Below are 12,259 nucleotides of genomic sequence, written 5' to 3'. Positions count from 1 at the left end.
ATGAGTCCTGTGGCACAATACAAAGGAGGGGCTTTGAGCTGGACCTCTCGCTCCCTATTACTGTAAGACTGATAGGGACCAGCCTCAGAGGAAGGAGGTGAACCAGCACAAAACGTATCTAACTTTTGAGTTGCAGTCAGCATGGATTCTTGTCCAGTCTTCCCTTTTGCCAGATTCATACTTAAAAGAAATTTCTTGACCTCAGCCTTTCACTGCTGCCATTGAGCTATGGCTGCACATTTCATTATGACCTTTCTTTCAGATACTGGAATAAACTCACCATGAAGACTTCTATTGTCTGGAAAGGCTTTAAGGAGGGAGAGTTTGCATGAAAACTGTTTATGCCTTTAATACTTTGCAAGTTGACATGTTCTACAGACGTTTAGCTTTGTCAAATGGCATTAACACTAATTAAATAATAGGGCTACACAGAGATTCAGATTCAAAGGTCAGAATATCATTTAGGGCATACGTGTAGCACCTGTCATGAACACCTCCAACCATATGTGTTCTTCTTTAACTGAGTGTCAGGTAGAGAGGAAGCCACACAAATGCAGGAAAAGATGCAACTATTTTAAAAGTATTTTCAACAGATGGTCACGCATACTTTAAAAGTATGCTTAAGTTGATATATAGAAATATTAAAAAAGAAAAAAGAAAATAGCTTTTCTTGTAACAAGGTGATTAAAATGACTCTTATAAAAAGACCTCAAGCTTAAATTAATTCCAATTTGCAATTGGGCCAAATAAAAATGAGAATAAAAACCAGATAAAATACTGTACATTGACAACTATGTTGAGATCACTTCATTTATTTTTTAATATAATTTTATTAAGAATTTTTATTACAGTAGTAAACATTAATACAAAATAAAGAAAATAGAAAAATAAAACGTGCAAGAAAAAAGAAAATGAAAGAAGAAAAAGTAATATATTAAAAACTGACTTCCAACCTTCATCACAAGTATAGAAACATTTAGCAACTCTTCACTCTCCATAAGACTACAAAATGATATATCTTCATCCCATTTCCCATTCTTTATATATAAACAAATTCATAAAGTTTTAAATTATGGTTTTAACAAAAAATCCATAAAGGATGTCCCCAAATGTCTTATTTTAACCTGGCTCAGTTGAACCAACTTTATATTCCTTCCTTTTACCTTTATCAGTTTTAATCTTTAATTCAATCAAATATTTTTGTAGGATTTGAGTTTTCTTCAATTCTTCATCCCATTACACAGGTTTATTGAAGGCAAGTCTCCTTTGCGGATCCAATAAGAACATATTTTTGCAGATCATTCTTTAGGTTTATCATTTTTATTTCTCTCTTTTTTAAAAAATAAGCCTCTCAAAGTTACCTCGAGGTAAGATGAATGGCCTATAAATTTTACAAACAAATAAATAAATAATACACTTTCTGCTATTTTCTTTGGTGTACCATGTAAAGTGTCCTTGATTCAGTCATTCACTTGGTCTGCCATTTGTAGTTCCACTTTCAGTGCTTTCTCTGTCTTTCACATAAAATTTATTCCACATTTGTTATTCCTTTTTAAACATCCTTTGGACATAGACTATGCATAGAAGTAGAATCATTACTGATAATGTTGATATTGTAGTGACTAATTGCTAGCTCCATTCTTCAGATATCTTCTTTAACATTTCTGATGTTATATTGTTTTGTTTTATTTCTGTAAATTCCAGTATTAACCAACATCAGGAATAGGCTTGCATTTGTCATTCTGAAGACCTCTAGCAGCTTTAAGATGGCTAACAGGCATTTTCTGAAAGTGATTAGAAATTGAGATCTACAAAAGCTTAAAACTTAATGTTCTTTAAAAGATTCTGCCAGTTATGACAAGATGGCTGATCCCTTCATCTCCTGGTGCTGAAACCTTCAAAAAAGTATTGTCCTGTCCAGAGTGCATATAGACAATTTCCACCCTCTTCTTTGTTTATTAATTTATTCTTTTTCATATTTTTGAATTCCATTTCCCTCCTTCTTGTTCAGAGAGATTCTGAGGAACCAGGCTACTTCCATGGTCTTTGTCACAGTTGTCAACTCCACTTTCACAGAGACATCTTCAGTTCACCATACCTCCCCTAAAAGTCCGCGATCACTCCATTTGTGTATGTAAACATACATCATACCACTCATCTCAATGTAGTAAAAAGTAAAGATTTCCTCTCAGTCCGATTCTAGGGCTTGATGCTCATCTCTTGTTTTTTGGCTGAGAGAGTCAGCATTGTCCAAAGACTATTTCCATGGTCATGTGGCCAGCCTGGCTATATGCCAAAGACACACAGAACACTGTTACCTTCCCACCAAAGTGGTACCTATTAATCTACTTGCATTAATTGGGGCAAGTAATGGGAGCTCACCCCATTGCACAGAGCTCAGATCTTGAACCCAGGTTGTCAGCTCTTCAGCTGATAAGCTCAGTATCTTTAATCACTGAGCCATCGCACTCTCTCTCATTATAGTATAGGCACCTAAAAATTCAAACTTTTAAATTGTGGAAGGAGGAGTGGTCCTAGATGAAGGACAGTGTGGGCACGCACACACAAATACCAATCATGCATTTCTCTCATTTCACAAAGCATGGGTAGATCATATACAATTGCCTCATCTGTATACTAATAGCGATAGCAGGTCTTAGATGATTTGCATTTGTAAATTAGCAATTACATAATGCCAACATGAAAGCACTTCTCTATTTACAGGACTAAGCAACTGGAGGGATGGATTACAAAGATTGTTTTGTAACAATAGGACAGAGAAATTATTCAGATTAGAAGTTAACTAATCTGCCTTTGGTGCAATATTTCTCTGGATATCTTAAACAGGGGCAAAGAACTAAGTGGCTCCCACAAGAAATTCTTTGATGGTGGAATCTAGAGATTATTTAATCTTCATTGCATTTCTAAGTAGAGGAGCATCTGCAATTCTAAGCAGGTCTTGTTTTTTCCTGTTTAAATTTGGTGGAGATCCTTACCATTTTTAATACTAAACACTTCTCTTTTACTGTAGCAATTCAGAAGCAGAAAACATATTAGGCTGTGATCTTGACTTTTATTGTTTTCAATGCCATAAGTGTAGTTTGCTTTAACAAAACCTCCATCTAGTTTTTCATATATTCTTGGGATACTGCTAGCAAGCCATAGCGTGAGGAAGAGTGTTTCCTGTCATCCAGGCTTTAAAAAAAATCAATTAGATTAGCATATTGTGAGGTACTTGAAGTGAGATCCAGCACATTTATACAGTTATAGCACCATCTCTATCCCATTTCTATATAGTTTTAAGTACGTGATAAACTCACTTATACACACCTCTTAGAAATGTCACATAAAATAATTAAAGGCTTCATCTGAAATACTTCTGCTAAGTCCTAAATATTTCCCTAACTAGATCTGTATCAACTGCCATAATGATTGTACAGATCTTTAGGACACAACGTTTGTGTAAATACATTATTTCAGTGCAACAAGAATTCAAGTGAATTTGATAATGAATATTTGTGTAAATGCCTAATGATACTTGTGAGTTTTGCTATGAAAAATATCTAAGTAAAAACACAAATATTGTGATAGATTTTGACATACAATACAGCATAAAAACACATTATTACTTTATGGGGTTAACTTTGAGAAATTATCAATATTTACTTTGGATTTGCTTTTGCTGAAATGCATTAAAGTTTAAGAGTTCATTTTGTACATGTTCAGAAATAGGATCTTCATTGTCTATTACTTCTTCAATATTACACTGTCCTACCAAAGGAAGTTTCTGAATGCTAATTTTCATAGAACCTTTTTGAAAACTCCCAAACAAATAATGTGGCTATCCACTCATTCCCTACAAGTTTCAGGCTTATCCTCTATTATCTTCAGCATTTAATATAATGCCCAAGTATGAAGACCAAATGTGGACTATTTGTCTCAATGCACAAATAAAAAATGTAGTTGTCTATATAAATATGTTGTCTGCTGATTTTTTTTCTTTCTAGTTTTATATAATACTATTCATATTTCCTGGATTTTGCAAAATCACAATTGTTTCCATATAGTTCATAGTACAAAACTACTCTCCTCATAAGATAGACAACATATCTGCAAGGGGCATGTTGAAATGCACTTTCTGTTTTGATTTTAGAAAGAAAAAAGTAAATTCTTATGGGCTCAAAACAAAATTACAATATTTTTAAACAAAATCCATTAAAAAAAATTAATCTCAAAAAAAGTCTATCTCCCTCTTTTCATATCATTGCCTAAATTGTTCAAGTAAATGTAAACCTTAGCAACTGCAATTAGAACTGGCAACTCTGTTGCTAATTGCCACAGCTCCTAAGTGGAAAAACATGTTACCATGATGGACCTATGACATCACTTCCCATTTGGTCATTGAGTCACTGTGGTCATTAAGCAAAATATCATGTGGATGCGACTTGTGATTTTGCTTCCGCATTCTCCATTAACTCTGCTTGATGCAAGCAGATTGGGAAGCAAGCAAATGGTAATCATGTGACCACATAATGCTGCAACATTTGTAAATGTGAAGCACCCAAATGGCAATTACATTACATGGGATGCTGAAAAGTCTTAAATGTGAGAATTGGTTGCAAAGTTTTTTTACACAGTGCTAACTTCAGACATTTGCCAAATGAAGCAGTAAGTGAGGACTACTTGTAGATGGGAAAAGGTAGCTGCAAAATTTTGATTGATCAAATCAACAAAGAATCCTGCAGGCGCTTCTGCACAATATTCTTTGCAGTGGATGGTGGCAGAAGAGAAATGCTGAGCTAGGACTGCATATTCCAGCTCTTTAGTTTCTTCACAATTTGTTCTATCTTTACAGCATTTCATAGCATCCATTTCTGCCAAAAGGTGTTATTACATTTAACAGATGGATGATTTCTGTTTTTCAGTTTGATATCAAGGAGCAGGGTGATAACTTGAAGCCTACATACACAAATCTTTCTACACAAAGATTAATTTTGCAAAGAGATGTAGACACAAGTCAGTTATGAAAAGCCTTATAGTTACAAGCATGGACTTTACCCTTATCATTTGTCATATTTGGCACATCAGTGCAGAAAAAGACTGTGGGGTTGTTTGTACCCATAAAATACTGTGGAGTTATTTTTTCTCTTAACTGTATTTTTTATTTAAGTATTGAAGAAAGGAAGTTTGGTGAGGAAGCATCTATTAACATGCATTCTGTCTCACTGAGAGATAACACCGTAGAGAGAAAAACTTACTGGCAGAACAGGAATAAGATCAAGATTTTTAACAGGCATTTCCGTCTTATTTTTACACAACTAAATCATTAAAAGTTAATACTGTTGCCAGATAAAGCACTAAATATATAAAAGGGCCAGGTTTGACCGTTACTAAAAATTGATAGCAAAATATGAAATTCTTAATTTCATTAGCACCACTTTTTCTACCCTCAGTCAAATAAGGGTTTTACATTTGTTTTGCAGGCTTATAAATGCACCATTGCTTAAGAGAAAATGGTGTATTTACAACTTACTACAGATGTAAATTTGGTATTAATTCATTAAAACAGAATAATTAACATGGCAGACGGTAATGTCAGTCACTGAAATATTTCGGAAGAAGCATGCCCAGATTCTGGAATCCTGTGCAGTTGCAGAAGGCAGAAAAGTGCTTTTGTCAATGCAAAACATCCGATGTTAGCAGAATTTCATCTGTCGGAACCATGACAGCTTTGGCTTCAGCACAGAAAATCTCTGGGTTTTGTTTTTAAGTTGGACGGCTTTGACCAAACCGAGCTTTTGTCCTAAATTGACAGAAATACATCGGAAAAATTGCAACAGAAGTTAACAGTAACAATTCATCGATTAATACAGGTTATTTGCTGCTTTAGTTATATGGTACCTGAACATTGTACTACCAAACTAGAAACTATCAAATATGATCTCTCATATTTCAGGGGAATATGTTATGAGACTTAAACTGATTTCACAAACATTTGCCCAATTAGTAATTAGATGCAGGGTGAATCAATGCAAAAAAAAAGGTAAATATAAAATAAAATTACCACATTGAATCCAATAATTGGAGCTGTAAACTAGTTTCTGAGGAGAATGAAAATTATAGTGCTCTGGCTGCTCTTCTATAAATCTTTATATATCAATTATAATATTCCTCTTCACTCTCCTTCTCCTATTTACTTAATACTTACCTTATAATTTTTTCAGGAATGTTCTGACGAATATTGACTTGTGCTGCTGCTCTGATCTGAGCTTCAAGTCTTGCATAAATTCCAGCTGCAGACTGAAAGGACAGAAGTCAAATAATCACATGATTTACAGATTAGTGCTTGAGTTCTTATTATACATAATAAGAGATGGATAGCCTTTGCTAAATGTTTCTTTTTGTCCCAAGGAGAGACAAGTTAAAAGCTGAACTGTGATTATATTGAAATAATACCCAGATTTACTAAACAATGAGAAGAAATCAATACAGGTAGTCCTCGACTTACAATTGTAATTGAGCCTCGAAATTGTTAAATGGTTAACTACATAACTCTGCCTGATATTTACAATCTTTTTTTGTCGCAGTTGTCAAGTGAAAGTGTTGTTAAGTAAACTGGTGATTGTTAGATGAATCCATTTTATCCACCTGCAAACAGCCATGAAGTTGTTGCCAAAAAGCAACTGGACTTTCATGGCTTTTTCCCCTTGAAAATGTTTTGCTTCTCACCCAAGAAGCTTTTTCGATTCAAAGCAACTTTGGGACAACCATGACCTGGATGATTGAGCACCTCCATAGAAAGTAAAATAGGACAAAATCCAGAGATGTTACTTAAGAGGAGGAGCAAAGGACAACCTAGTTGTGTATAGGAAATGGTGATTTGTTTTAATGTGATGGAAAGACCTAATCACATCCAATATTGCAATGTGACACCATCACCAACTAGAGAGGGAGACAAGAAAAGGACTAGACCAAAAGCATCAGGCAGTTCACGGCTAGGAAAACCAAGTAGGGAACAAGAAGATACCGCTATTATTTTTAGGAATCATTACTATACCCAGCATTCAATGGAGGGATTACTGGATTACAAAAAGGCAACAAATAATAATTTAAAGAAAGAAAACCGAATACATAGCCAAAATACATTAGTGATATTATATTAGAACAGCAAAAAACCTCACTTCTTTGTTTTCTTTTGATTTTAGGCGATCAAGATCCCCCAACCTCATTTTTATTAGATGTCCTGTTATCTCAATCATTCGCCGCTGATCTGAAAAAAAAAACCCACAGAAGAGAAATAGAAGAGTCAGTCTCTCTACAACCTTTTAATTCTTCAGAGTGAAAAAGTAAAGTAATTACTTTACTTCTGGTCAAAGACCAAACCCAACGAAAACAGGAAAATTAAAATAACATGTAATAAAAGCCAACTAATTAAGTAAATAACCACATCTAGAAAGATTTAAATAAAAAAATAAATATTAATATTAAACCCATAACCCTTTTTAGCAATTATAGTCACAAAAATTGGTAAACCTATTACATGTCTCTAGAAATCAATCCATTCATCTTTTCTGAATAATCTAAACAATGGACTAGAAAAGGTATTATTAATTCATAATTCTGGCTTTATACATGAGTACATGGTTTTAATGGCCCAAATCAACAGGAACATGGGCAATCTTGTGCTGGATGGCAGACTATGAAGTCTAGTCAGAGAGAAATCTTTACTATAAGAGACAAGAAGTTTTTATTAAAGTAGCTAGAGTAACGTACTATCGAACCCACCATTAGAGTAATGAGGACTGTTCCACCCATCTCTCTGTAGATCCAGGTTAAGAATTTGCTCATAAAGAATTAGGATGAGGGATCAGAATGATTTAGATCTGCTGTTATGAATTTCTCCCAAGAAGAAACAGTTAATAACTTGGATTAACTGTGGCAAATGAGCTTCCACTGAGTTTTGCTTAACTATTCTATTAAACAAATTAAACGTAAGGCAAGAAGGAAAACTTTCTTCATAAATTGGATTTTCATTTTTTTTAAATATTGAAAGAAAGGACAAAGAATATACTTCAAGGTTTAGATTAAAGTGTGTTTGCTGTAAACTAAAATAAATTAAGATTGCACAAATTAAAGTTAGATAATTTTTAAATAATTTTTCTATCTGTCACATTAAAAATTAAGTTTGGAGAGTTTCTGAGCTCAATCCTCAAGACTTTAGAAAATGCATATAGCCCAGGGCTGCAGATTATCCACATCTTCCAGGAGTATTCACTCGTTTCCTGGACATTAAGCAGAAAGATTTAATTCCTACCTCACAGAATCTTGGACATTTACACATTTATGCAATAATACTAGCATTATTTTATCTATTCAAATCACACAAGCTAAGCAGGTACACCTTACCTTCTTCTCTTTGAGCATCTTGATTGAATCTTAGTGATCTCGAAGGATCCCACTTGCTCTGCTGCATACTCATTCTAATGAAAGAGCAGATAAGCCATGAAAAAGAACATAGAAGCAATCAATCAATCATATTTTTTCTAGAATAATTCAGGACACTGTTGGTCTGTTTTGAAAGGGACAATTATCTGCCATTGCAGAACTCAGAGGAACTGGTTAATTTTAGGGTGGGTTGTGAAGTAGATGGTTGGTTTGCAGTTCCAGAGGAAGCGGATAATTAGGATCCTTCCATGGGCTTCAGAACTGGCTACAGCATTAAAATAGCACTGCTTACAATTGCCTATGACCTTTGGTGGGTAGCACCCCACTCTCTGCCCTTCCTTGAGCTCTCAGCAAATTCCAATACCATTGATCATGGCATCTTTTTGAACTAGCTCAGAAGATTAGGAGTGGGAGGCACAGGCTAGAGTAATTCTCTTTCCTCTAGTCCTGATTCCAGTTGATATTAATTAGTGAGGAGTTCCAAAGGTGTTTTTGCTTGAAAACATTTCTCTTCTCATCCAAGAAGCTTCTTCATTCAGAACTGAAGAAGAAAAACGTCTTCAAACAAAAAACAAAGAAAAGTCCAGTTGCCTTTTGAAAAGTACCTTTGGGACAACCATGACCTGGATCACTGAAAATCTCCATAGACAATTAATGGGGAGAGATTAAGCCTGTGGCCCTGCTTTGTACAACTTCTCAGAGTTCTAAGCACTCTGTACTTCTCTGTAACATCTAAAGAAGTCATCTGTTGACACAGGGCAAGGCATGACCAGTATGCTGATGATGTTTAATTATATATCTTTTCCCCAGGGCCCAGGACAATAAAGTTATTTATCTATCTCTGCATGGAGCAATATGCCCCCAGAATTGGTATGGAGGTTCTTGTTGAAAAGTAGCTTATGCTTAAAGAATAGATGGCAGCTGTGGAGTGGCTGGCCTGTGCATAGGGTCATCCTGTGTGTCAGCTGTGCAAATTCCTGTACCAGGAAGCCTTGACCATGATACCTCCGATTTTAGCAACTTCAACTTCAGATTCCAGATGCTCTTCAAGGGAATCCTGATGTAGATATATTACAGCAATCCAGCTGGAAAGTTGCTAAAATCGATATGTGTGTGTGTGTGTGTGTGTGTGTGTGTATGTGTGTGTGTGTGTGTATAATATGTTTTGCTAGTATATATATAATATGTTTTGCTAGTTTTAATCATGTGTCCTGTGTATATCATGTGTATATATGCAAGTCACTGTCACTGCAGTTAGACATGCATCTATATAAACTGTTAAAATAAATAAATTAATAAAATTGCCATCCCTTGCTTCATTTATTTAATCTCTCAGCTTGGGGCCAAAAATCATAATATCAAAATCAGAAATTAGCATTATGCTTACATACATATGTCACTTATGAAAACTAAATACAACAACTGGAGCAGCAAACTATGGCTTTTGCTCTTCCTCCAAACCACAAGAACACACCATAGCCGGAAACTATTTGCCAGTTCAGACATCAGTAAAATAATGGCATAGGAGGAGAGGAAGACATGCATAAGTAGTAAATCTCTTATCTACAGCATTAAAACTATGGCTTGACATATTATACTAACCAAATTAGTACAGGTAGTCCTTGCTTTCCTATTATTTGTTCACTGACCATTTGAACTTTCAGTGGCATTGGAAATAGAGACTTATGATTGGTCCTCAAGGTTGTGGCTGTTGTGAATATCCCCACAGTCATATGATTGTGATTTGGACACTTGGCAACTGGCCCACATTTATGTGTTTGCAATCACCCAGAGCCATTTGTTCAGATGGGCAGCTATATAAATAATAAATGCTAGAATTGGCCTTAATGGATTTTCTCTAAATTTTAGCAGATACTTACATAAAGGGAGATGTGTCTCGAGAGTTAGGCTGTCAGATAAAAGAAAAAAGGTAGATATTAAGAAAAATCTTAGATAAAATTTTCTTTAATTAAACTGTGCAAGCTACTAACTATGGAGGATTTTTCCTGGAGATACATGTGTTTAAGCTCAGAGAAACAAAAAAATAGGTTGTATAGTAGTTATGAAGTCAGATTTTATATCTACTAACAAAACTAATGATGGAAAGAAGGTATAGCTAACCTCATTATGACCAGTTTTTCTCATTTAATTATTGAGACTTAAGTCTTATTTTAGATCAGGGGTATCAAACTCAATTTCATTGAGGGCCGCATCAGCATTGTGGTTGCCCTTGGGTGGGCCGGGTGGGTGTAGGCAGGCTGGGTGCGGGCTACTAGGTGGGCGTGGATGGAGTGGGCTACTGGGTGGGCATGGCCAGCTCTACATTGTTCGCGTCAAGGGTGCCTGTGGGGGCCTGGGCAGGAGTGGGACAGATCTGAGGGTCTCTGGCAGAAGGGGGTGGGACCGGGGCAAGCACCAAGGCATGGTGCATTTCTTCATTCCTCACAAAGGGTGACACCTCCCCAGCATGCACCCAGGGGGCGGGGCCAACACGGCAGGGGCTGGTTCCTCACTGTTTCTAGACAGCCTTGTGGAGCTAAAACTGAGTGCGTTTCAGCATAGATGGCCACCACAAAATTATACATTGGCTCCCGGCCAGCCTGGGCCAGGGCCAAGGCAGCGGGGCCTGTTCCCTCACTGTTTCCAGGATGGCTTCGCGGGCCACATGAAACCACTTTGTGGGCCGCATCCGGCCCCCAGGCCTTGTGTTTGACATGTCTGTTCTAGATCCATCAACCAGAAAGTCCTATCTTAAACTAATTTTTCAGGGTTGGGCTGAAAATAAAATCAAAGTTGTTGCTACTTTCAGTGAATAACAAAAAATCATACCTCATTTTTATAATATTTTACGCATTTCAGATTTACCTTCTCCAATGTTTTTTCCTTCTTTTGAATATTAGGTGAAGATACTTGCTTTTTTGGATTTCTTATATTTTTTTTTGGCCTCTCTTTTCTCCCTGTTAATTAAAAATACTTCAATAGTGTATACAAATTATCAGCATATACCATATTAGGCTCTCTTCATTTGTTATATTCAAATACACAACAATTAATTAAAACATATGTTTAAGTTGGGAATCTGTATGTTTATTTCTTTAAGTACAGCATGCCAGAGTGATATTCTGAATAGGGACAGATTGACATTTGGTGTTTCTGGATAGTCAAAATGAAGCTGTATTTCTACACAAAGTGGCTTTTGTTATCAGAATCAAAAGTCAGAGAGAGAGACAGAGAGATTCTGTAATGCAAGAACAAAAAATACAAAACAATAATACTAAATTAGTATAGATTATATAATCTTATATAACATTCAATATTGAGATGGCTCCAGTGTAATTAACACCTGATCTTTGCCTATTTTTTTATTTGGGAGCTTTTTATAATTTTAAAATTTTTAATAATAATATTAATACTTGTTTGTATGTTCTGTTTTATGCTTTGTTGTATGCTGCCCACTCATTGTTTGCAAGATGGGTTGTCATAGAAACATGACAAAAAAATAAATGCAATTGATTCCTCTGAGAAATCACTGTTTAATTTTATAATCTCTCCCATAAGAGATTATCTAAACATTTCCACTTTTGTGCAATTTTTAATGCTGAAGTCAGGAGTAAGAAGACAACAATATCCTTAAAAATCCCAACACTGAAACAAAGTCCATTTAGTGTTTAGGTCTTATTCTAATTTCTTTGAATACTGTCTTCCATTAAGACACCATCTTTTCATAAACCCATCACTATGACAAACAGTTCCCTTCAGACTGCTAGACCCGAAACATCTTGATGTATATTTATAAAACATTTATGCTAGTCTT

At 35.4% G+C, this 12,259-nt stretch overlaps 1 protein-coding gene across 12 annotated transcripts in view; it reads right to left on the bottom strand.

The window, feature by feature from the left end:
* Positions 1-4,923: 4,923 nt before the first annotated feature.
* Positions 4,924-12,259, bottom strand: part of KIAA1841 (KIAA1841 ortholog) — a 36,909-nt gene continuing 29,573 nt past the window's right edge. For all 12 annotated transcript variants that reach the window (XM_039347556.1, XM_039347559.1, XM_039347554.1 and 9 more), the window contains 6 exons: positions 11,311-11,402; positions 10,326-10,354; positions 8,407-8,480; positions 7,182-7,270; positions 6,209-6,300; positions 4,924-5,803 (listed from right to left, as the gene is read on the bottom strand). In XM_039347556.1, coding sequence (XP_039203490.1) covers positions 5,767-5,803; positions 6,209-6,300; positions 7,182-7,270; positions 8,407-8,480; positions 10,326-10,354; positions 11,311-11,402 — 413 coding nt within the window. In that variant the 3' untranslated portion in view covers positions 4,924-5,766. The remainder of the gene's footprint in view (positions 5,804-6,208; positions 6,301-7,181; positions 7,271-8,406; positions 8,481-10,325; positions 10,355-11,310; positions 11,403-12,259) is intronic.

The sequence above is a fragment of the Crotalus tigris genome, unplaced genomic scaffold, assembly GCF_016545835.1.
Source record: "Crotalus tigris isolate CLP2741 ecotype Arizona unplaced genomic scaffold, ASM1654583v1 scf7180000018085.976183, whole genome shotgun sequence".
NCBI classification, from domain to species: domain Eukaryota; kingdom Metazoa; phylum Chordata; class Lepidosauria; order Squamata; family Viperidae; genus Crotalus; species Crotalus tigris.
This window is presented reverse-complemented; position numbering and strand designations above follow the sequence as displayed.